This window comes from Clarias gariepinus, chromosome 9, assembly GCF_024256425.1.
Source record: "Clarias gariepinus isolate MV-2021 ecotype Netherlands chromosome 9, CGAR_prim_01v2, whole genome shotgun sequence".
In the NCBI taxonomy this organism is placed as follows: domain Eukaryota; kingdom Metazoa; phylum Chordata; class Actinopteri; order Siluriformes; family Clariidae; genus Clarias; species Clarias gariepinus.
This window is the reverse complement of record NC_071108.1, coordinates 26,483,471-26,509,386: the sequence shown is the minus strand read 5'-3', so window position 1 is coordinate 26,509,386 and position 25,916 is coordinate 26,483,471. Positions and strand designations below refer to the sequence as shown.

At 37.3% G+C, this 25,916-nt stretch overlaps 1 protein-coding gene across 2 annotated transcripts; it reads right to left on the bottom strand.

Annotated features, from left to right (window-relative positions):
• Positions 1–24,954, bottom strand: LOC128530240 (interleukin-17 receptor E). Of its 2 annotated transcripts, XM_053504041.1 has the most exons (17): positions 24,693–24,954; positions 14,658–14,673; positions 14,401–14,496; positions 14,193–14,293; positions 12,530–12,622; positions 11,014–11,131; positions 10,702–10,841; positions 10,497–10,565; positions 10,341–10,407; positions 10,062–10,240; positions 8,286–8,333; positions 8,116–8,161; positions 6,665–6,819; positions 6,251–6,319; positions 5,814–5,865; positions 5,621–5,728; positions 1–3,247 (listed from the first exon to the last, which is right to left on the bottom strand). In XM_053504041.1, the coding sequence occupies exons 1-17, from the start codon at positions 24,795–24,797 to the stop codon at positions 2,394–2,396; spliced, it is 2,316 nt and encodes a 771-aa protein (XP_053360016.1). In that variant the 5' UTR covers positions 24,798–24,954; the 3' UTR covers positions 1–2,393. The 2 variants fall into 2 exon arrangements, with proteins under 2 accessions (XP_053360016.1, XP_053360017.1); XM_053504042.1 differs by lacking the exon at positions 12,530–12,622.
• Between the last annotated feature and the right edge of the window lie 962 nt (positions 24,955–25,916).

Here is a 25,916-nt window from a genome sequence, read left to right as displayed (position 1 = left end):
GGTAAATCGTAAGCATATAAATTATCACATTTGTCAAATTATATCAGTGTGATGGAAATATTGTCAATAACGTGTACTGTATAGGGCAGGATGTAACATGTTAGCGAAGGACACACCATCTTTAAACATTTACTACCTTCCCTGAATGGAATGCAGTTTCTTTTTCCATTTCTGATGTAAAGTGGCACACTGGACTAGTTAGACTAACAATATGCTTCAGATGACAAAACACTAACACTTGTGCAAACGTTGTGCATTTTACAACAATGGGTGTGCAGCATGGTTTTGAGAAGACTGTAAGCTAAGACTTCATAGCCCTTTTTAAACTAGAAGGGTACACATGAATAACCCCAATGTGTGCATGTTCACCCTCATCAAAGTGACATATTGTATGATGCAGCTTCCAGTACAGATACTACTGTCAATTACGTAACAAACATTATATAAAACCATATCCATATGCCAATTTTAAGCAAAGAAACCAAATAATCTACCAACAGAACAAGAAAGCTAGTTCCCAGGGAGCCCTCATGTCTGTTTCCTTCTGGTTTTTAGTTATGCTGTCAAAGTTAGTCCTGCCAAAGTCCCGGCATACATTCACCATACACATTATGTGACTGTGACCACTTGTATTGCCTTCTCGCCCAGTCTCTCTCAGGCGAGCTATACATGGCACTCGGCTGATGCAGCTGCTGTTCTCTGATGACTTGTGACTGCAGTAGCTCAATAGTTCAAGACTGAAATTCCCACAATGCTTTGTACATGTACATGAGCCTCCAATAACTCCAATCTTCTCTAATAATTTCTTCCTACTGCCATCTCAGGAAGTTTTTTCCTTGCCACCGCTGCCCTCGGCTTGCTCATCATGGACAATCTGATAGTTATGATTTAGACACATATTTTTTCCAAACTCATTTGCACATTTTTTTATTTTATAAATTTATAATTAAGTAAACAGATGCATAGCCTTACAGCTTCACAAACAAAAATACAACAGATTTCCGTTATAACTATTTAATAGGAATTATTACTTTATATTAACTATATAATCGAAACATATAGCACAGGAGTTAAGTGCCATGGTCAATGGCCTACTACAGTTTGTGGCTATTGTACTAGCACAGAACTCCTCCTGCTACTTGACACTGCCTGCAGTTTCTAAGAAAATATACAAATAATACTGTCAAAAAAGAAAAAAATACCAGTGCATATAAAAGATGATCCATTCATGCTGTATGCATAATGATCGTGTGCGCTTCACATTAGGGACTGTATTGCAACACGTTATCTTTCGGTCAAACGAGGAGATGAAAGGATTCCAGAATACTGTAGCACCATTTTGAGCATGTGTTCAAGTGATACTACCAAAATAAATAATTATTTATTGGCATCAACAATTTAACTGATTAATAATGTATTAACCGTGTAGGATTTTTTTAAGGATGTTTGTTTTGGATAATAGTGCTCCGTAGCACACTTATGTATTCATCTTATACAACGCAAGAGAAGACAGTTGCCGCTCAAAGTTTGAAAGGCCAATCAGAATTAACTCGTCAAGTTCAGCGACTTGCACTGTTGAAGGGTTGGGAGGTTCTCGGGTAACTGTGCTAATTTTTAGCATCTTTGGCTAGAAAAATTTGCCTTGGGATAGTAAAAAATGTAGGTGTATTTATATAGTTCTATAGAATAGCTGACTGCACTTCTAGTACCAATATAATATGATATTGATATGAATGAGAGTGAGGGGTTTTCTGCATTGCCTAGCTTATTTTACATTCTGATATTGCAAACATGAAGCACAGAGCAAGCGAATACACGAGTGAGTTTGAGCGAGTGAAAATATATCTTGTGCTCATGCAAATACAAGAGCAGTCATTAAGAATCACCAAAATATATATTTTGTTATATGATGGTTAACTTTTTTACCAAAAAAAAATAAAAGTGCATTTTGCCTAATATTATGGTCAAACTTTGCAATGAATCCACTGTTCACATGCCTGTATAACCATGGGTGGGGGTGAGTGTCTCAGTATGACCCATGGATCAGCTATGATTCTTTTTTTTTCATTTTGTTTGTAAGTGCAGCTTTAATAAATTATATAATGTCATTACCATTGATAATTAATCGATTATTGATTGTTAACGTGGTCAAATATCGGTTGCACACTACAGGATGAGAAAGTATCACCTATACTCACTTAAACATTTCAGTAGAACAGAATTCTCCTCTTTACATATTCTACATTATTTTTATGTAACTGGAAAAATGCATGATGGGAAAATGGAAAAAAATTGCACCATTTGAGACATGCAAAATTACAGTCGATGTAAAATTTAATCGTTTATCTTCTGTCCATTTTTCCACTCAGAAAGAGTAACTTTAAAAGCAGAAATTATGCTAGGAGCTTTTTCTGTGTAGCAAGTTTACAGTCTACTGCATGGTGATGCAGATTTTCCCTTTGATATTTTTCCCTTCTCAGTCTTTTATTTAATGGCTTTTCACTGGCAACTTTATGCGATGGTCTCAGAAGACTCTTCCTGGCTGGCCCCGCTGCTGTCTGAGGAAGCCATGCGTCTAGTCTCTGAGCGAGCCTCTGTGACAACCAGAAAGACAGACCTTTGGAGAAAAGCCGAGGCCAACAGCACCAACTACTCCTGGTTTCGACCCCATTTCTTGGCCCATTTACATCCAGTTCATGTATCAGGTTTGAGAGATCTCTAGGAAGGCAATATCTCCGAATTCCTCTGAGCTCTTTCGGAATATACCTTGTTCCACTTAATCCTCGGAAACACACAAGACCAAATCCTTGACCGTGCCTCCCGCTCCGAAGCCCCGCCCACAAGCTAATGAGGGCGGCATTAAACACTGGTGCTGTGATAGAAGACTGGCTTTTTGCTTGGCTGTGTTGATCCATCTGCACTTTATCCTTCTTTTTGTTTTTTTTCACTTTTTCAGCATTCTCTCTTTCCCTCCACCGGAGGAAAGAATGCTGGGCTTTAGCGCTCCAGGCTATGAGCACCATTCCACCCACACTGTGTACCTGCTGGCACTGGCCGTAGAGCCATGGGGCAGGGCCTAGTTGGGCCAAAGAGGACTGTGTGCTGCAGTGTGTCCACTGAGCCAGGCGTACATCCATGCGCAGCTCCTCCTGCAAGCCGTGGGCTAGAGCACACATGGCGGAAATGTGACTTTTTTCATCAGAGGAGCAGACCAGCAGTACAGGTTTTCTCTCAGCAGAGCGCCATACTGACAGACAGAGGGAAAAAAAAAGTTACTTTGTTAATAAAGAAAATGACCTATCATAATTCATAATAATCCTGCAAACATGCTCACTACTCACTCGCTACTCAGCAATAGGGATGCGTACTAGCTGAATAAAATCAATGATTAAATTAGTTGCCAATTCATTTACTTATCGATTATTTGCTGTGGTCATATCACACGATTTTCATGCTAAATCTCAATGCTCTGACATGTAGCCATCATCCCTTACTGGAATGATGTGAAGCACAGCATGATAGCAACCCATTCATGACCAAAATGTGTGAGCGTCTCAACTCTGTGCCCTCACAAACAGTCATGGTGACTCTCCTCTAGATAAAAATCGTTAAACTTCGCCCAAAATAGTCACTAGATTTGTTGTTAGTCATTTAAAAAAAATAAATGTCCCTAAAGAGGTATCAAAAGAGGTTTAATCTAAGGACATCACCACGTTGTTTATCATCATTTTCTGACTCAGCAACACACAGGCACTAATTAGCCACATTTTAACAAAAAGTATACTATTGAATTATGTATAACTTATACAAAAATTATAAAATTACTAAAATATTTTAATTACAAATTCTTAACAAGTCGTATTAATATGTCGTCCTCCATCATAATGATAAATGAAGTGGATAAAATGGATAATTTTTTTTTTGTAGATGAAGAGTTGATCAATGAGGAAAATGAAAAAGAACAAAAAGTAGAGGTGACTTGTGCAGCAGGAAGAGTGAGGTGAGAAGAGCGTTGAAGAGGATGAAGAGTAGGAAAGCAGTTTGATCCTGATTATATACCTGTGGGGGTGTGGAAGTGCTTAGGAGAGGTTGCAGTAGAGTTTTTGACATTTAACTTTCGTTTAAAAATTCTGTTAAACTTGTTGTTTAACAAGATTTTAGAGAGTGAGAGGATTCCAGAGGAATGAGGAAGTGTATTTTTGATAATAAAGGAAATGTGCAGGACTGTGTAACTAAATGTGCAACTACAGCGGAACCTCGGATTGCCAGTAACGCGGTTTGCGAGTGTTCCGCAAGACAAGCAAATATTTTTTATAAATTTTGACTTGCAAAACAAACAAGTCTTGGTTTACGAGTACCGAGTATCATGTATCATGCATGCGCTTCTTGTTTTGACGGCGAGCGACACGTGATCACAACTGAGCCAATGTTTCTTCTCTCTCTTGCGCTGAGGAATTGTGGGTAATCAGCTCCCCTGCTGGGTCTTAGTGCGCGTCTCTCACTAGTATAATCAACATCTTTACACGTGTACTGTTTACTATAACACTGTGACCATGTGTGTGTTCGTAAAACATCTTTTATTTTGTGTCTGTATGCGTGTAATGTGTCTTATAACACGTGTGTAAAGCAAAAGAAAGTTTCATTAGAGAGGTTAAAGATCCATTTTCTCTTTCTGTATCAGCCTGCTACTTGTGTCTGTGTGTGCATGCGCATTATTCGACACCATGACACACAAACACAGACCCCTCTTACTTTTGACTAGTGTGTCGTTCAATCGAGTGTCATTAGAGAGATTTCTTATTTATTTTTTCAGATAAAACAGTGTTTCCATTGTGTGTGTGTGTGTACTGAATGTGTGAAAGGAGTGAAGGAAGGGTAACTGTGTAAGCCGAGAAGGGGGGTGGGGGGTGGGGGGGGGGCTCCTTAGTTTAGCTTCCCACACACACACAGAGCGCCTGCGCGCACAAACGGAAACACTTTTTTTCATTTTTATTTTTACTTTTACTTTTTTTAAGGTAAAGTGCAGGTTAATTTGTTTTATTTTTACTTTATATTTTGTATTAATTATTTTTATGTAATTATTTTTTGGGGCTGTGGAATGAATAATTTGATTTTCTATTATTTCTTATAGGACATTTCGATTTGGTTTACGAGTGTTTTGAAATATGAGCCCACTTCCGGAACGAATTGTGCCCATAATCCAAGGTTCCACTGTACAGAGGAATAAAGCTAATGAGCCATACAATGAAGCTATAAAAAAGAGCAGTGGAAGCTAGGTTAACGGCAGAGATAAGCATTTGTGAGCAGCAATATGGTTTAATTCTTAGAAAGAGTACAACAAATGCAGCATTTGCTTTGAGGATGCTGATGGAGAAGTACAGTACAGAAATACAGAAGTACAGAAATGTTGCATGTCAGGTTCCGGAGAAGTGATGAAGCATTGCTCACATGTTCCCTACACTGTTTACTTTTTGCCTTTGAACCGAACAATTTAACTCCCAGTGGTTTGGAATTGCACTTAACATGATCGAATATGACCCACTTTACAGGGACCTACTTGCATCAGAGCCGTAAGTTACGGCCCTAATCAGCAATCTTTAAAGCAAACTGTTAAACTGACCTGATGTCTGTCGTTTAATTAAATTGTAGATGAGGATGCCCACTGTTGTTATGGCAACCAGGACAGCCAACAAAGCAGCAACAATAAGACCCCATCTCCTGTGAGTATCTAAGAAAAGACAGTGATACAGTAAGCGGGTGTGATTTATGTGTTGCCATTTGTATGCGAGCACAATTCTAAAAATGGCACTTACAATCAGGACATATGATTCTCCTTCCACGGAGCGCGGGTTCAGACCGCCACACCTTCAGAGAGAAAGAATAATTTACTATTTAACTCACTTTATGAACATTTAAATATTTATTATATTTATATATTTTTAGATTCTTAAATAAAATATGCTAAAAATATCATAAAGCCATAGTTGATCACATTTTTCCTTGAGAAAATGAAAATATTGGGTTATGCCGTATAAATGCACAGCGCCATGCTACTTCTGTGGGCACAAATTTAAATTGAACTAGAATTTAAATCAATTAAACATATTTTAAAATGTAAATACAGTATATATGCACACTACATAATGACTTGTTTAATCATAAAAAGTTGGCAGGTAATACGAAAAGAGACAAATATACGGTGCATACACACAGACACTCAACAGAGTAACTTAAAGAAAAAACGTCAAACCTGCACACACAGTCCTACGGTGAAAAAAGGAAGAGGCACTGTCAGCTCAACGCCTCTACCTCCTTCTTCCTATAGGACACAAAATAACATTGAAATCAACCTAAAGTGTACACGATGCATATCATTTTTCAATTACATTAACTATACATACTTGGCATGTATTAATAGGACATGTGGACTGCAATTGGGCCAATTATTGCACAATGGCAAACTGAAGCGTATACTGTTCCATTTTTGCTGATTAAACACACCAATTATATTTTCGTCCTAATGTGATCTTACATAAGGGAAATCTCTCACAACACCCAACGTGTTGCTCGTCTCTGGTGTTGTGTGGCTCAGCAGCAGCTCATTTTTATACACACCCAAATGTCACATTATCACAGAGATGGTTTGAGGTATAAAAACACTTACCAGCTGAACAGTGTGCACATTTTCCTTCACAACACAGGCTCCATCTTTCTCCACACAAAGCTGGGCAGCAAATGAACCTGGGATACTGGAGGACAGTCTTACATACAGCCGCTGAGCTCCAGGCGTCACTGTGACATCCCATTCTGATAAAACGCCTGAAGGAGAGGGCGATAAATACTGAGCAAGAAAATTTATTTGTGCGACCCTATGACAAATTAATATTAAAAATGTATTCAGTTTAGCTTATAAGAGGGGTTTTTATGTCAAACCGGGACAGAGCGATTGACCGATTATTTACAGAAGATTTCAAGCACAGTAGTCATAACTGAGTTTAATTTTTCTGTATAATCAAAAGTTCCAGTTTGACATAAGCGCATGGTATTTTATTTTTCTCTAAGAATTTAATGTTAACATGAAATAAGAAACATGAAATGCTTTTTGGGAGTGCAAAGGTAATTAATAAAGGAAATAAATACAATGCATACATACAGAGTCAAAAATTATCCACAATATATCTGTAGAATATATTTTAATTAACATTTAGAAAAGACAAATACATAATTTTCCTACATAACCTCCTTGCTTTTCAGTGTCAACAGTGTGTGTGTGGAGAAGTGCGCGAACGTGCATTGTCATGAAAGGTCACAACGCCCTTTAATAACAGTCTCAGAGCCAAACTCTGCGTTTGATCCGATGTTTAATCCGATATCTCTTCAACAAGCGTCTCAATGTAACGAGCACTGTTAACTGTTGAACCTATTCCCTAATAATGTTCCAATACTGGCCCTTAAGAAATCCAGAAATGTGTAAGCATAAATTTTTTAGCTAATGGTTGACCTTTGAACTTTCTCTTGCTTGGCGATTGGGGATGTTTCTGTTCCAACCTTTGCTGTTTTCTCTCAGGCTCTAAGTGATGAATCCATGTCTCATCACCAGTACTGATCCTTTTTGAGAAACTTTTACCTTCCTTAGAGTATCGGTCCAAATTCTGTTTGCAGGTATCCAAACATTTATGTTCATCCTCTTCCATCGGTTGTTTTGACCCTCAGACCACAAAAAAAATCATCACTGCACGTTGCTCTAGCACTTGTGCAAATCACAAAAGTGGGGCATTATTTTTGCTCACAGTTACAAAAAAACTGATGCAACACGTTTACATCTGCACAGCAGTGACTGGGAAGACAGTAGCCTTGAACGTAAAGCCTGTGCGGCCAGCAGGAGTTTTAATATAACCGGAGTGTGGATGATTTTTGACTCACCCTCGTGTACAAGATACATTTTTGTTTCAAAATGTTTGTTGACTTGCAGCATTTTGCACAAAATCTTTTTATTTTACCAGATTGATTTGGGGCTGATTTTTCATGTTATGCAGAGTCTTTTAACTGAAACAATTTAAACATCATTTAATTATAGGAAACCTATGCAGTATAAAAATGACCTGTAGACGTTACCTGAACTGAAGGGACAGAAGACATGATGGCTTTCATTTAGAACGAACTGCAAACAGAAATATAACCACAGATTTTCATACAAACAGAATTAAAAATGTTTAAACAATCAGTCAATCAAATGTCTATCAAAAGCAGCATCATTAGCAGCAGCTTTGCGCAACATGTCTTACCTTCAAACACATGTGGGCGTGCCTGTCTACATCCGAGACATTGTATCTCTGGAAAAGAAAAAGCATAAATGTCAAACACATCAAAATATAATAAATATAACATAGGCAGTGTATTCAATTTAATTGTCATTAGAAAGACATATTACAATATGACATGTGTAAATGGTTTAAACTTTCACCATATAGAGGTTTTAATAATGGTATAAAACACGTTAGATCATGCTATTATTAGACAATAATCCATGGTGTGATGGCCTTTGGCATTATCACCTTAAAGTTAAATATTGGCAGGAAGTCTCCTAATAACTCAACTACAAACAAACCCCACAGAGGACCACACATCCCAACTCATCCGCTCCAGATTCCCTGATTGCTCGTTAGCTTCGCTTGAACGTATGGAAGAACATTCAGATTATTCACGCAATTGCAAAGTAATGCTCCGTGTCTTTTCCACAAATCATTGCAAAGCCTTATTTCTTTTTTGTCTCTATTTTCTTAATATAGTCTTCGTCCAGTGCACATCCCATCTCTGGAAATATCTTTGACTTTAAGCTTGATTTTCCCTTGAATAATGGTTATCTGGATTTAAACTTTATGTTGACCTACACTTGTCGCCATCTACATTCCATTACTACATTTGCGTCTAGCTTTTGAAGGTGCTATTTTGCATTATTATTATTATTATTATTATTATTATTATTATCATCCATTTTCTAAGGAAGGTTTATTAGTCTCCACATATAGATCTTAGATTGGTGATGTTTAGCTACTGTACAGTATAAACATTTGTTCCCTTTCCACATCTCCTAAAGTTCATACAGTATAATAAAAAAAAACTAAGGTAGGAAGTTATTAGCTGTTACACTGAAGACTAATTCATTCATTCATTCGTCCATCTTCTACAATCAAACCGTCCATGATGTCACCTATAGGCTTTTCAATAAGAGCATTTACTATGCTCTGTAAGAAATGTAGTCTTACTCTGATTAATTCATAAATAAGAAAATGGGCATCTAATCTCAATAACTGGCTGTTGGTTTGAACATGCCTAATTACCTTAAATAACAACTTAACTCATTCCCTGATTACCGCATTGTGTCATGTTGATGCTCACCAAATGCATTATGCACTACAGTATGTTGCCTTTTTTATAGTTTGTGTAAACTTATGTATTTTGTATGATTTTGGTCTCAGCTAGTCAGCAAGTTGGATGTCTTAGTTAGCTACTTAATTTTGTTCATTTATGTTGGTAATTTATGCTGTACTGTATGTACTGTAGCACCTGGGTCCAGGAGGAACGTTGTTTCATTTCACCGTGTACTGAACTGTAGAAGATTGAAAAGACAATAAAAGCCTAACTGACTTAACAAGTTAACTTAGCTTTAGCTTAGCTTTGGTCTAACAAAATTTTAACCAAGGGGGAAATTGTTTTAAATAAAATCACCTCGCACAGTTACGAATGGAAAACCTAGCTATGGAGACCAAAACCAAGCAGGTTATCATGAAGCTAAGGACCAACGTTTGCTGTTACATCTTTAAATGACCTTGATTGACCTTTAGGATCTGTATAAGAATCAGAGGTTGTCCTTGGGCTACTACAATACAAGCTAAAACGTTACAATGATTAAACTACTCTAAGCCTGTGATTTGTATGACACTGCTGAAATGTTCATGTTTCCAGAGTCATTTTATGCCTTTATTATGGCAAACTTTAAAGTGGAAATCCTAGCACACAGCCCCCGGTGTGTTAATGCAGCACATGGTTCCAGCACTCACCAGAGCACTCTCGTGCAGGGTGGAATTGTGCACAGGAACACACTGCGAGTGGTTTTGAGTATGTTGCCAGCAGAGAGAGACGACAGGTTTGAACTGGGTTGAGGGGCAAATAGGCTTCCATTCAAGAACTGAGCTACCAATGTCCTGCAGTGAGCTGCTAAACAACACTTCTCCACCTCCTGTAGGAATATTATCATAGTGAGCTCAAATGATACAGTGTGACAACAGCAATAACGTTGTTTAACGTTGTCAAAAAAAAAAAAGGACGGTTTTACCAACCTGGCAGTATTTTGTCCTTTAGTGGACAGGTGGTGTCTCTTTTGGCATCAACTTCATCATAATAAGTCTTGAAGAAAAAGGGTAAGATTAGGTGAAAAAAGGTGATGGCTGAATATGTTAAGTAGACCTTGTGAGTTTCAGTAAACAATATTTTACCTGCATGCATACACAGGGGACCAAATAAGGAAAATTTAAAACGACTGTGCGATTAAGATCAGTATCGATCTGAAACAAAAAGAAAATCTTTTTAAGCTAAAACATATACGTTTTATATTTTTTGATTACATTGCACATTTTGCACAAATATGCACAAAATAAATATTGTATAAATATGTATAGATATACGATTAAGCACACTCACCTTATTGGATACGATTTCTTTGCACACTGGTTTGTTTTCATAACACAATCTCACATACACTTTTTGGCCCGCTTCCATGCCAACGATAAATCGTTTGGAGAAGATATCAAACTTCATGTTATACACAGGCACTGCGTCTTCTGGTGGCAAGAAATTAGAAGCACAAATAAAATATGACAAGTGAGACTCAAAGCGAATCAAACCTTTATATGGACAACAGAGAGAAATTATTTTATAAATATGACTTGTTATTATGCTTGAAAAAGTTGTGATGAGTATATAAAAAGATAGGAGAGGGGAGGGATGAGCTACCTTCTGGTGAGGGATTTACAGTGTACGAGTCAGTAATGAGGGTTCGGTTGGCGTCAAAAACAGCCACATGGACAGTACAGCCAGCCTCGGCCATAAAACAGTCATACTTCAACTCCCACTAGAGGGCGAGAGAGTATCACAGTGAACATGACTCCAGTTCCTTCTTTATTCTCAGTACACAGGGTGACAGGAAACTATACTCAGCAAAAAAAGAAACGTTCCTTTTTCAGGACTGTGTATTTCAACAATAATGTTGTAAAAATCCAAATAACTTTACAGATCTTCATTGTAAAGGGTTTTTCATGCATGTTCAATTAACCTTAAATCAATTAATTAACATGCACCTGTGGAATGGTCGTTAAGACCTTAACAGCTTACAGAAAGTAGGCATTTAAGTTCACAGTTCTAAAAACGCAGGACACTATAGAGACTTGTCTACCGACTGTGAAAAACACCCAAAGAAAGATGCCCAGGGTCCCTGCTCATCTGCGTGAACGTGCATTAGGCATGCTGCAGGGAGGCATGAGGACTGCTGATGTGGCTAGGGCAATAAATTGCCATGTCCGCACTGTGAGACGCCTAAGACAGCGCTACAGGGAGATAGGAAGGACAGCTGATCATCCTCGCAGTGGAAGACCACATGTAACAACACCTGCACAGGATCGGTACATCCGAATATCACACCTGCGTGACAGGTACAGGATGGCCACAACAACTGCCCGAGTCACACCAGGAACACACAATCCCTCCATCAGTGCTCAGACTGTCCGCAATAGGCAGTCCTTGAGGAGGAGATGCACTGCAGTACTTCAAGCAGCTGGTGGCCACACCAGATACTGACTGGTACTTTTGATTTTGAGCCTCCCTTCATTCAGGGACACATTGTGAAACATTTTTAGTTTATGTCTTATGGTGTTGACTCTTTTAGTGTTCAAACAAATATTTACACATTAAGTTTACTGAAAGTAAAAACAGTAGAAAGTCAGAGGACGTTTCTTTTTTTGCTGAGTATACAAGTGGTGTTCAAGCCAAACAAGTTTTAATTGTGCAGAAGAATAGAACACACTTATGAGAGAAAATACTGTATAAACTTGATTCTCTATATAATCTCCTGATACACTAGTGCACTTATCGCAGTGTTTTACTAGTGCTTGAATACAATCAAATTGGAAAGTTCTCTCAGTACGCCAGAGTCATGACACCTGACACTCTGGCCTCCCAGGAACTCCATAAAAAGGCCCAAACATGTAAAGAGTCCCATCACTGTACTGTGCTTTAAATATATGTAAACGTCAATTGCTTCTATGCCCTCTGACAATGTTTGACTTGAACACTCCTCGAACATAATTTAAAATAAATCAAAATTCACTGCACAACTGTTACTCGAGACTGAACAGAATTAATGCGGACAATTTAAATGTGTAATACATCTGCAAAGACATGTCCAAACAAGCAATTAAAAGTCTCCAAAATGTTGCCCTAAAAGCAAGAAAAACTATGGCAAACATAATCGTACCACGCATTCTCTTTGGATATCCAGATGTTTATTGACTGGAGAACGATTTCTGATTTTAACTTTCTGGCTGTGGTCATCAAACAACTGTTTCCACTATAGCAGGAAACAAAAAAAAGAATAGATATTTTGTTAGTTTAAAAAAAAAAGAAAGAAAAAAACAGTCACCCTAAACAATCCTAAATTCTCACTCACTTATCGTCTATACCGCTTCATCCTGTATTCAGGGTCGCGGGGGCCTGGAGCCTATCCCAGGAGGCTTAGGGCATGAGGCGGGGTACACCCTGGACAGGGTGCCAATCCATAGCAGGGCACACACACATACACACTCACTCACACACTACAGGCGATTTTGAAACACCAATTAGCCTAACCTGCATATCTTTGGACTGTGGGAGGAAACCAGAGTACCTGGAGGGAACCCACCAAGCACGGGGAAAACATGCAAACCCCATGCACACAGAGACGGGAATCGGGCCTGGCCGGGAATTGAACCCGGACCCCGGAGGAGCAAGGCGACTGTGCTAACCACTATAGCGCCAATCCAGAATTTATTTTATAAAATTTCATTACTGTATTTAAGACAACTTAATTTCTACATTAATTGTATAATTACTAAAGTATAATATATAAAACATGGTGGTGGTGTGCCATTATAAGCAAGTTATTAATGGGTTATCAAGAAAAACACACAATCTCCTCAATAAATTGGTGTTATTGTACATATTTGCTGGGATACAAAATTAAAACAAGGTACATTTATTAAAGACAAAGAAAGCCAAAAAAATTCATGCCTCGACATCTATGAATTAAAAAAAAATGGTATGTTTATTCTATTTTAACACATTAAATAGAATGATATACAGTACATTTACAAACTTAACTTGCTTAATAAAATTAAATTTTTGTTTGTTTCTGCGCTATAGAAATCCTGGAATGAAAATGCAATAACCTATTGTTTCCCTACCCCAGTAAGCATTTTTATCTTTAAAAATCAATTTTTAAAGCAGCCTGCAAACCTACCAAATTGCTTGTGTAACAGTCCTCTGGATCAGTGAATACAACTTATGTCAGGAACTGAACAATGGTGGGAATTTTTAAACAGAAAAAAGCCTTTAAGTGTTTTTAACATTGTTGTGCATGACATCACATTTTACGGTTTTACTCAAGAACCTGAAAGACAGGGATATTTAAAGTGCCTTCCAGTTACTGTCACATTTATTCCTACGGAAGATTGCAACATGCTCTGTATCACAACATTTCTGCATGAACTGCTTTTTTTGATAACACCGATAACAAACTTTGGGCATTACACCACAAATATGTACACTGATCAATGATAACATTATGACCACTGAGAGGTGACATGAATAACACTTATTATCTCGTTACAATCGCACCTGGAAGTGGGTGAGATATACCGTTTTAGGCAGCAAGTGAACACTTTGTCCCTGAAGTTATTAAGTTGTAAGCAAAAAAATAAATAAAAATGGGCATAAGGATTTTCCTCTGAAATTTAAAAAATTATAATCGTAAACAGTGAAAAAATAAACAATTAAAAAGGTATTTTATATGGTTTATATATATATAAACCATAACTATTAATTTACATATTAATCATTAATCAATACAATAATCTTTCCACAAAGTCATGCTAAAGTCTCACCCGAACAGTGGTATTGCTACGACGACCTCTCCAGATGGAAAGAGTAACGACATTTCTGATTGCTAATTGGTTGAACTCGATCCGCAGGGTTTTATTGACAGCTGTAAAGAAAGACATGACAGACAGATAAAAGAGAGGAGTGAGCAGATGAAACAGCGACACAGGCCATTATAATAATGTACACTTATGCTCTATTATATTTACTTACACAGGGGCTTTATGCGCAGACACAGACGCAGACAGGCATCATAACCGCTGGACGAAACTGACGAGAGGGTTATCCATGGCAAGGTCAACTTCTCATCTAGGAAAACGTTTAAAAAAAACATGCAAAACGTGCAAAGAAACGGAATTGTACCGCAAACTATTAGACTGTAAATTTAAAAGCTTAAAGCTTAAACAATAAACCCTGTTTAAATAAATATATTTGTTTAAATCATATAAAATCAACATGATAATACTTACCAGCACTGGAGCATTTCTAATGAGGCAGAGCGGAAAGATGAGTATGAGAGCCATGAATAATCTTATTTGTAAACACAGGAAGTTTTAAATTACTTGTATTCATTAAATTTCATTATTTAATTCTGGGACTAATTTAACTCTAAAAACAATCCAGTAACCATAAAAACATTCGGTTAATATTTAATGCATACATGGAGTTTTATTCATATGCCAAAGTCTCGCAGTGTATTTGCATTACTGGCAGGACAACTATTAATCTCCTGTCATGTGTTTTTGTTTTGTTTTGCTACATTTCTTCATTTTGCTTTATAGACCTCTCTCTACCTACGTCCTGTCGCTGGTTTCTTGCCCTACTGTATTCATCTCTCCAGTGTTATGTCCTTGATTAGTTGTTCTATTTATAAAAAAAAAAATATGCAAAATCTTGTATTGTGTGTTTTAGAGTATTTTCTACATCTACAGCGATGTAAAGTGAAATTCATTACTACATTCTTACTTTTTTTTATAATATACTATATTTGATTATATGTATAATATATATTACATGCAATACAACAATCATTATTTAGCATTACAGCAGGTCTTTTATGCTAAATCCTGCTGGATCCGTTAAGGATCATGTACAGAAGACAGTTTCTTAACTGCCACTGACTACCATTGTACAAGTTTTCTGTCAGAAGATGATCAAGGATATGTTTTTTTAAATAATGAGTAAAATTTTTCAGACAGGCGAAAAAGTAATTAGTGAAATCACCTACTATGTGCACAAGCAGATCTACACATTGCATGTCTTTATACTTGTGGCTACCAAAAGTATTGTACCTTTTACAAAACTTGATTTTCACAATTTGTTTTTGCCTCTTTTGATCTTCACTCTGAATACTCACTGTATGTTATATAATATACACACACTTGTATATCCAGTACAGTATATCCTTAATGAAACTGATTTGTTTTTACTTTCCGTAGCTTGCCATAACAGTAATTCACCCTCATACTAGCATCATTCTAGTATCCACCCCCACACTAGGGATGTTATGATAGCACGCTGTATACACAGATTATGATATCAATACTATATCAATGGGTTACTAGGTTACTAAACACAGAATGTACCATCAGTCAAACACTGTTGGGAAGGTTTTTATGTTTTGTTTTGTTTTCTGATCAACAGTTTATTTTTTCACTGCCAAATTAAAAAGTGGGATGTACTTGGATCTAAAAGGACTAAAATAAAACTGCTCAAACACAAGTTTACATTACAGGAACAAATGCATACAGTATATACATGTCTTGTTTTTACTTGGTACACATGCCACGCCACACTTCGAGTAATTCTGTATGATTTCAGGCAAGATTTCTGAATTGAAACAGGAACATTAATTCGAATACAGGATTTTTCAAAGATACCGAGCCTAATACTGATAATAATATTCACCTCAGGATATCAGTTCAGTTATATGGTGTACACTACCAGTCAAAGTTTTGGACACTTTCTAATTAACCTGTTCAATCAACAGTTAATAATGAGATTTATTTGCTACTTGTGCTCTGTAAAGCCTTATAACGACTCGAATCTGTGGTGCTGTTTGTTAATTGGTGATTTTTGAGGCTGATCTTCTCCTCTGCAGCAGAGGTAGGTATTGGTCTTGCCCTTCCTGAGAAGGTCTTCACGAGGGCCAGGTTCATCAGGGTGCTTGATGGGTTTTGCCAATGCACTTGACAATACTGTTCTTGCAAGAACTATTAGTTTTCTAACTTCCTGCAACTATTTTCCTTTCCTTCCTTTAGATCCTTACACTGGGCTACTAGATTACTAAATATGTACCATTAATCAAACACTGCTGGGAAGGTTTTACCCCCTTCATTAGAGATTAACCTTCATTAGAGAGAGGAACAGATAAACTTCATGTCTTGAAATAACAACTGACTATTGTTACTTAAATGCATAATGCCATATGTGTTATTTCATCAAAAAAGAAAAAAAAAAAAAACAATATTGTGCGAGATTGTAAAAAAATAAGGCCAAACTTGTGTCCACACTTTTGACTGGAACTGAATATTACAAAATTTCTATGGCTAGTAAAATACAGACCACCTGCTGCACACCATGAACTCACTTTGATTCTGGCCTTTTATAGCTTTTATTAATATTAATGTTATGTCAATTTTCTTAAAACAAATCACATTTGTAATGTACTTAATTTTATTTATTATGTACTTTATTTATTATACATTTTTCTTCACCTTTTATGTTTGACTGTAGTGGAAACTCTACCCTGAATTTAAATATGATGTTACACAAATCTGTTTGTTTTTCCACTATAATCTGACTATACCATCTGAGAAACCTTTCAACTTGGCACTGTCGGATGACATAAACTCTGATTAATTTAGTTCTACTTTAGCAGGGTAGTGCGTCATGTTTTCTAATTACCATGTTATAACCTTTAAGGTGACAAATAATATTCTGTAAACTTGACTGTGAAAGAGATTGCTTTAATCATGATACAAGCAAAAGTCAATATCCGGTCAGAAATGCATAGATCTTATCAGGGCAATCAGGAAGCCAGTTGCTGTTTAGATATTGTGTTGGATAAAGGAAGTTCTTTCATCTCCAAGGTTGTTTATATAGAAATAGAGAAATATGTTTTTTTAAATCGCATACACGACAGCCAATGATGTTGCATAAGAATTAATTGATAGTCCTGAATAAACACAAAGTGAGGAAATAATCAGAAGCAAACAGTCTGTAAGAGTATCAGACTAATTAGACAGTAAAAGCTGCTCCTTACTAAGTTCAAACCACAAGTCATCAGTAGGTAGGAGCAAAGTGAGCAAAATTGGCTGTACTCTCACCTGTCAATCACAGCAACACTCGCCAAACAGTGTCATCTGTGAGCTCAATGCATGTGGAACAGGAACCCTAATGCAAATTCCTCTCATTACGCATGATCAGCATTGTGAAAAGATGCAGTTGGTTGGATTTACATGTCTTGAAGAAAACACATATTAACCTTCACTTATTAACCATTCCCAGCTGGTGGCTTTATTTTATTATTACGCATAATTATCTATTGGATGGTAGATTTTAAGAGAGGGGGGGCCATAAGGTTGTATGAGAAAGAATCATATGATAGAATCTCAGAATATCTTGTTTCAAACCATCACACTGTGGCGTTATGCAGTAGGTTCCTGCTATTTTTTTGATGACTCTACAAAGAAATAATGTGAGACAGAGCTGTAAATCTTTAACAAATTATGGGATTTAAGTATAAATACTATAAAAAGTTGTGCACGTTCACTTGGCCTATAAAATGTAAGTGTGTGCAGTGCAGCACAATGACAGCTTTCACACACAATTAGGTTTCACACGGATATTTTAGTGGTAGAAACTACAACCCGTTTTACCAAATGTCTTTCCTGAGATATTATAAGAGCAGTGTTATGAACAGAGTTTGTGGTATAAAACCCATCTGTCTAAATCCACAAACATAGTTATTTCAATTAAATTTTATTTTAAACTAACATTATGGTCATATATATATATATATATATATATATAAACCAGTGGCGGCTGCTAGCTTTTGAAACAGGGGAAGCTCATATTAGGCCTTCATCATAAAATTCATTATGTTATTTGTACGTAAATTCTGCCCTCTGTTCCTTTTGCAGAAAATGGTCTGTAACCCTGTCGTACCAATTGGCCGTCTTTTCCAGGGACTTAACCAGTTTCTTCTCAATAGCAAGGAGAGCAAGGTTGCTCAATGATCTTGGCCCATCGTGTTGCGTGTGTATGACTTGACCCGTTTTAAACAGGAGAAGCTCCTCTCTACACCTGCTAATGTAGCGCCAATTGTTGCCAATAACGACAACAGCTTGTATAGCTGAGGCATTGCACTATCCAACTCTATGTCTTTAAAAAACACCAAGCTTCCCCCAATCACACAGTTTACCCCTGCTCCCCTGTAAGTCATGATCGGAATATAGTACTTGAAGTTCAGATCTCAGTCTCCTGAGTCAAAAAAATAGCCATAACTTTTCAGCACACTTTCAAATGCCTCCTCTGGAAACACTTGTCTCATTTCATCAAATTTCCCTGGATTGACTAATTCTAAGAAGCTCATGCTTTCCAAATTTGAAAAACGCTAAGAAATCTGCTCCATGAGATTGTCTAGGATGGCCATGTCCAAATTTCTGTAGCCTTTGGCAGCATCTAATGTGTCATCATCCATGCTCTCATCCTGGTTAATTTTGTCAAAAGTCTGCAGGAGGCCATCATAATTGTTTGCCACAGTGCTCACTATCTGTGATGTGAAATTCCATCAAGGAAGGAGCGTTTCTGGGCAATCTTGAAGACTCAAGAATAGACATCCTTTTTGTGGACTTTAAAAAAAATGTGGTGAACCCGGAGAGAGATGCAAAAAATATTCTTGACTCAGGCAAGCATTTAGCACCCTGGGACAAAACCAGGTTCAGTCTGTGTGCATAGCAATGCATAAACACTGCACTAGGGGCTATTACTTTAACTTTGGCCTGAAGGCCATTGAGAGATAAAGCAAAGACAGCAGCCCCATCGTATGTTTGTGCCACAAGTTTTTCTCTAAAACTGTAGCCATGTATGTTCTTGTTTAAAACTTCAAACACAGACTGAGCATCTCGACCCCCTGACACATCCAAAAATCCAATATAGCACTCTTGAACTTTACCTGCACTATCCACATATCTAACAATGACAGACAACTGGGCATGGCAAGATATGTCAGTTGCTTCATCCACCTGCCATGCAAATAAAGGAGTAGTCTGAATTTCACCTTTTAAAGGATCAGAAACAGTGGCTGCGGGAGCAGAGGTCAAGTCATTTTGGATTGAGTGGGACATCCCAGAAAACACAGCTGATGACTGAAATTGTGTGGCCAAGACAGAGTCATATTTAGCTAATGTTTCTGTAAACTCCCTGTAATTCCCCTTATTTGCTGATTCACTACTCATCATGCCCCCTGAATGCCAGCTCCTGACGGCCAAGCAAGGGAGTCACATCAATTAGACGATTTAGGAAGGCCATGTTTTTTTTTCACTGTTTCATTATGTTTTGCCACCTGAATGCGAAGATCTTCATTGATTGCATGTTCAAACGTGACCCTGCCAAGACAACTCATCCTTGCACATGAACTCACATGTTCTTTGCACTTTTCATGCCTTTTGTATGCCCTGTCAAAGTTACCCAGATCCCCAAAACCCATGTTTGACCAAACACATCCCATTCCCTGAGAAGGTTTCGTCAAGAGGTACAACAGTACCAACAGTACATTTTCTTTGTCACAGCACTTCCAGTCAGTTCACCTTGAAAAGACCTGTTATTTTTTCCTGATCAATCTTGGGCATTGGTCTGCCCTGCCATTTAATTCTAAGTCTCCCCTCGTAAGGAAGATTACTAAATGGTTTTGCCAAAAGCAGGTCAACAATATTAGCACCGTCTGCGTCTGCCATTATGCACAGCTGGCTAGTTTCCCCTTCCACGAGCTACTTCAATTATATAAACCAACTAACTTTACAAAGCTGAAACAAGGAGCAAAGTCAAGAACGCTATAATATGGTTTTTTATTATTATTATTTAAAATGATTTGTACAAACAAAAATGGTTTATATCACCAGCAAACAATACAGAGTGAAGCAGTTCGTCGTAGCACTTTACCTGCAAATCCACATGAACTCGAATATCTGTAGCACTGATGTACACTTAAGACATGCTGTCAATCAAAAAAAAAGGGGTTCCGCCCTTTAAACAGCTCCTCCAATCATCATGCAGCAGCCCAGTGTCCTGGCCCGCCCACTGATCAATTCACTCCCAGAGAGGCTGAGATTTTGGTGCATTTATCCAATTACCATCTAGCTTTTCTGCAGTGAAAAAAGCTCCTCTGTGCTGCCCATAGAGCTCCAGTGAAGCTGGGCTTCAGGAGGGTTTGACGCGCTGTGCTGCACGGAAAAGTATGACAAGAAAATCTGATATAAGCATTTATTTTCTGACATAGTAGAGAAAGCGGAGCTTCCCTTGTAGTCTCAGAGCAGCCGCCACTGATCTATATATATATTAAAAAGATGAGAGAGGCCTGGAATTTTCATTATAGGTATATCTCCACTATGAGAGACAAAATAAATAAAAAATTCCAGAAAATCACATTGTAGGATTTTTAAGGAATTTATTTGCAAATTATGGTGGAAAATAAGTATTTGGTCAATAATAAAATTTCATCTCAATTCTTTTATATAGACCATATATATACACGAGATTTCTGCTCACCGTTCTTGTAATCTTTTTGACCCCACACGGTGAAATTTTTCATAGAGCCCCAGATCGAGGGAGATTATCAGTGATCCTGTATGTCGTCCATTTTCGATTTATTAATTGTAAATGACACAGGCCATCACAGGCCACTTATCCGTGTCTTTATTATCCTAGGGATCAGCACACCTGATCATTTAATCCGCAAGTTCTGGCACAGATTTTAAGCCAGATGCCCTTCCTGTCACAACCCTCCCATTTTGTAACCAGCCCAGAGACCAGCACTGGGTTGTATGGGGTGTAGAGTTAAGGGTCTTGTCCCCGGACTCAACAGTGGCGAAATCAGCCCCATCCGTCCCCCCTCCCAGCAACACAAAACCGAAACCATCCGAGTTACCACTGCTCCTAATTTTATAAAATTTTTGTCTTACCTTAGTTTATATTCATTCAAATTATTCATGTTTGCTTGTTTATGGGGCATTTCCGCCCAATTGTCTCCCTAACCTAGTCATGTCCAATTCCCACTTGTCATGTTGGAAAGGCTGGGTGAGTGAAGACCACGTCGCTGAACACTTGCTTCCTCTGACGCACAGGAAGCTGCCAACCACATCTTTTTGAACTGCAACTCATTCAACATTAGGAAGCTGCGTAACACACGGAGGAAAGCGCTATCTGAGCTCAAAGATGCCCACGATTGACTAGTATCACTGCAATTGATATGTATGTGTACTGTACACGGGTATAAACACAAACCCCCACCCCTGGAACGTGGCCAATCAGCTCTCTCTAGGCTCAAGGCTAGGGAGGCATTTATTGCTTCATTTATTTAAGTGTATCATCTTATATATATATATATTTTTTTTTTTTCAAAAATTCTCATTGAACCCTTTTAATATTATAGGCGTTGGCCAATGCATTTACACAATTACACAATCGGCCAAAAAGCCATGTTAGTTAAAACTTTAGTTTAACATTAGTTAGTTTTCTTTAGTTTTACAGTGGTGCTACAAGCCTAATGTAAATAATGACAAATAAATAGCAACGTTTTATGACCTAAATCAACAGTACAACCTACCGTCTGTCCAGAAACAATTCCACAAACTTAACGGGCTAGACCCATGGTGCTAAAAGACACCAAATTACAAAGCAATTCTGATAATACAAGATGTCCAGACCTGCAATACTATAGCACTGTGCTACAGAGTAAAGGTTTGTGCATTAATATACATTACAATAGGTCATACAGTGACCTAAAGAAGGCAAATCTCTGTGAAAGGAATAAATGATTCCACTACAAACACTACACTTTAATCCTCCAGTGACCCGAGACAATACTGGTTTCAAAACTGGTCCTAGAAACCACAAACAAAAACCAACTAAATTTAGTATTAAACATGTCTTACTTCGGACTCACATCTGCATTCATTTGTTTGGAATTAACCTTACTGAAATGTAAAGTACTTTCAGTGATTAGACCTTCACATTTAAAACTTTAAAGCAGATTAAGCATCTGGATTTAAACAGATTTCTTTACACAGTCACACACGTACAGTACTGGATCAACATGGGTAATTCTTTTGTTTCTTTCGAAATTGCAACTTTATATCCCAGCCACCTTTCAAGTAATCATTAAAAGCTGGAACACATGACTGACAGGGTAATCTTGTTGCCCAGGCTTTTGGCTGCTTTTGGTTTCGCCTCTGAGTATTGCATTTGTTGTTAAAAAAGACAAACCTACATGAAGACCAGAGAGCTTTCTATGGAAGCAAAAACATGCCATTTTGAAGCTGAGAAAAGAGGGAAAATCAATCAGAGACACTGAACAGGCACTGGGCATAACCAACAACATTTATAATGTCCCGAAACAAACGAACAACTAGACATGGGACAGGTCAGCCAAGGAAATCAACAGCAATGGATGACAAACATCTAGAGCAGTAAAGAAAAACGAAAAAAAAAAAAAAAAACAATGGTGAGTGATATCAAGAATGACCTCCACAGGGCAAGGGTGAAAGTCACAATTTTAGCATTCAAAGAAGGGTTCAAGCGCGAAAATATAGAACAATACCACAAGATGTCAACCGCTCACCCACTGTTTGGAGGAAACTTCATTATGCAGCAAAACGATGACTCAAAACACACCGCCAACACAACAGATGGGTTCATTGGGGGGAAAAGTGGGAGGTTTTACACCGGCCAAGTCAATCACTAGACCTTAACTCAATTGAACATGCAATTCACCTGCTGTATGAGAACCTATAGGGAAACGCTTAAAAAAAAACAACTGGAAAAAAAGCTGTAGTACAATCCTGGAGAAGCATCACAAAAATTAAGAATGCAACAGTTTGGTAATGTCAGTTCATCACTGGCTTGATGCAGTAATGTCAAGCAACAGTTACAGTATTTTGCACTGTGCAGTCTAAAACCAGATCTCAATTCTTCATATTTAACAAAATAAAATTATGTAAACGAATGTTTACAGCGACAGGATGCAAAGTGCCTAAAGATACAATTTATAAACTGGTTGCTTATGTAACAACCTCAGCATCAACCTCATTTCCCCTCTCGTCTGTTCCGATCATTCAGCATCACCAGTATACTAATAATAAGCCTGATCATCTTTCATCAACTGCACCTGCATCTCACTGGTTCATGCCTCAAATGAGATGCTTGAATGATTCACAGGTCACTGTGTGTGGACTGAAAATGATGGCAACAATAAGAGCCAAAACAGTCCATCACAAAGGATGAAGAAATAATCCTCAGAACTACATGAAAAAAATACAAGACATGTTGCTTCCAAAGAGTTAGACTACGAAGAAATAAAAGGTAGCTTAAGTACCAAATGCAACCCAATATTACATTTTCTTTAATTTAATTCATTTAAATGTTCTAACACTTGTAACAATTCTAGGTGCAAATGAAATAAAAACTCAGATCCATACTTTCATATTAATCTCTTGATCTCCACCCTGTCTTGGATGTACAGCAAAGAGCTATTTAAATTGAACACTCATAACTATAATGCTTTGCATCTGGTATAGATTTCAATTAACGAGAAAGAGCATAATTACACTCAATGACTCACTGTCTGTCATAATTTATAACCAGACTGAGAGAACATGGGAGGGGGAATTTGAAAACAATCTAAAACACCTTCTGCATTTTCCACTCCATCACGAACTTTTCTCATCCCTCCCTTATTAAACGCGGCGGCCAGGCTTCACTTATTTACCTTTAGTCTACAGTATTGATACTCTAGAAATCTTATTATTAATCTATTATTATATGTATTATATGATTATCTTATAATCTTATTATAAGGAGATTTAAAGCCTAGTCATATTTTTAACTGGTGATGAACATCAGTCAACATATAAACACTTTGAATTTTAGTTCCCTCATGTGTAGAGACATTTTATAAACTACTTGGAATAGTTTAATAATAATATAATAATAATAATAATAAGTTTGATTACATATGATACTTATATTTTTATTGATTGATTTCATTAGATTCTACACATTAATAATTATTCATTCAAATGAAAATTTCCACAAATGTTTTTTTTTTCTATTCACTTCTGATTAATTTTACATGTCAATATTTACATGATAGAATTACTCGATGGTTGACATGACACGTGCGTTTATTTATCCCATATTTTACACGTGATCACATGTTCAGCGTGTTGAAATGTACTTTCACGTTACAAAATAAAATACACACGTGAGATGAAATGATTTCCTACCTCTCTGACCACGAGCGCGTTTTGCTGGTGGCTCTCGCGCGCGCACACGAGCAGGAGCAAGCGGAGAGCGACGGCTGCCCCGGGGAACAAGCCTCGCGCGCGCATCGGACCTGTTTTCGGTGTTTTCACGGCGTGACGTCCGAATTCACATGTTGTTTTAAAGAATATCAGGAGCGTCAAGACCGGACAGACCACCGACAATGTGGAACGAACTTACGGAGCCGACCTGCCTTATGACACTCAAACCTACCGTGAACGCGAAGACGCGGTTAGAGGTGGTTTAAAGCGCGTAGACGCGAAGGCCCGCCCACACACCTCCCCACACCACCAATGAGAAGCGTAGAAAAAAGGAAACAAAACAAAATGTGTGTTTTTTGCAGTTGTTTGCAGTTGTTGGCCTGATAAGTAAAAGTTAAAAACTTATCTTAAATAAATATAAAAATTGCGCAACTTCGTTCAGGTGACATCACATACAAGGGGGCGTGGTCAGCACCGAACAGGACAGCACCCCCCCCCCCCCCCCCCAAAAAAAAAAAATGAGGTCGGAAAAATGACGTATGATGTGTTTTGTATTTATAATTATGTTACCTATTTAAAATAATATTTTCCATTTTCTATTTTAAAACCTTCCCAATTTTTATGTTTTTAAGTTAGAAAATATTATGAGTAATATTTTCCACATATTTATGATGTACTATGCTGCACTGAAAGAATCATGGTGCGTTAGCAAGAGAAAATATCTGGAATAAGGACATCAATCAAATAACAAGCAGAAATATATATTTTCAGATTTTTCCATTATTATACCTACGTATAAGCTTATTCACATTGTTATTTAAAGCCTTAAATTGTCACTTATTTTATTCTGCAATTTTGCTTCTCTCTACAAATAAATGCTACAAATAAAATAATGCTACAAATAAAAAATATATAATTATTAAATAGATATTTTTCACTTTTTATGACTTCCCATATTTCAAATGTGTGATGTTTTATGATCCTAATTTAATTTATTTGTTTATTTGTTTCTGTATTTAGTAGCTAAAAAAGTTGCTAGTGAACTTGGAGAATATTGATTTACTGTTCTAAATCTTGTAATGCTACTGTTACTGCTGTAAGAAATGAATTCTACTTATATAATATTTTAAAGCCATAGTTCTTTAAAATACAATAAAACCTTTTTGTTGTTCTTTACAAATATTAAACAACTTGAGGGTTTCAGAA

Bases quoted from the DNA above. Each gene is read 5' to 3' on its own strand.
- LOC128530240 (XM_053504041.1), bottom strand. From the start codon at position 24,797: ATGCGCGCGCGAGGCTTGTTCCCCGGGGCAGCCGTCGCTCTCCGCTTG. The intron at 10,842-11,013 runs GTAGCTCATCCC...TCTTGCCACCAG, and splicing joins TGTAAATCCCTCACCAGAAG to AAGACGCAGTGCCTGTGTAT. The intron at 3,248-5,620 runs GTCAGTTTAACA...TCTGTCTGTCAG, and splicing joins AATTAAACGACAGACATCAG to TATGGCGCTCTGCTGAGAGA.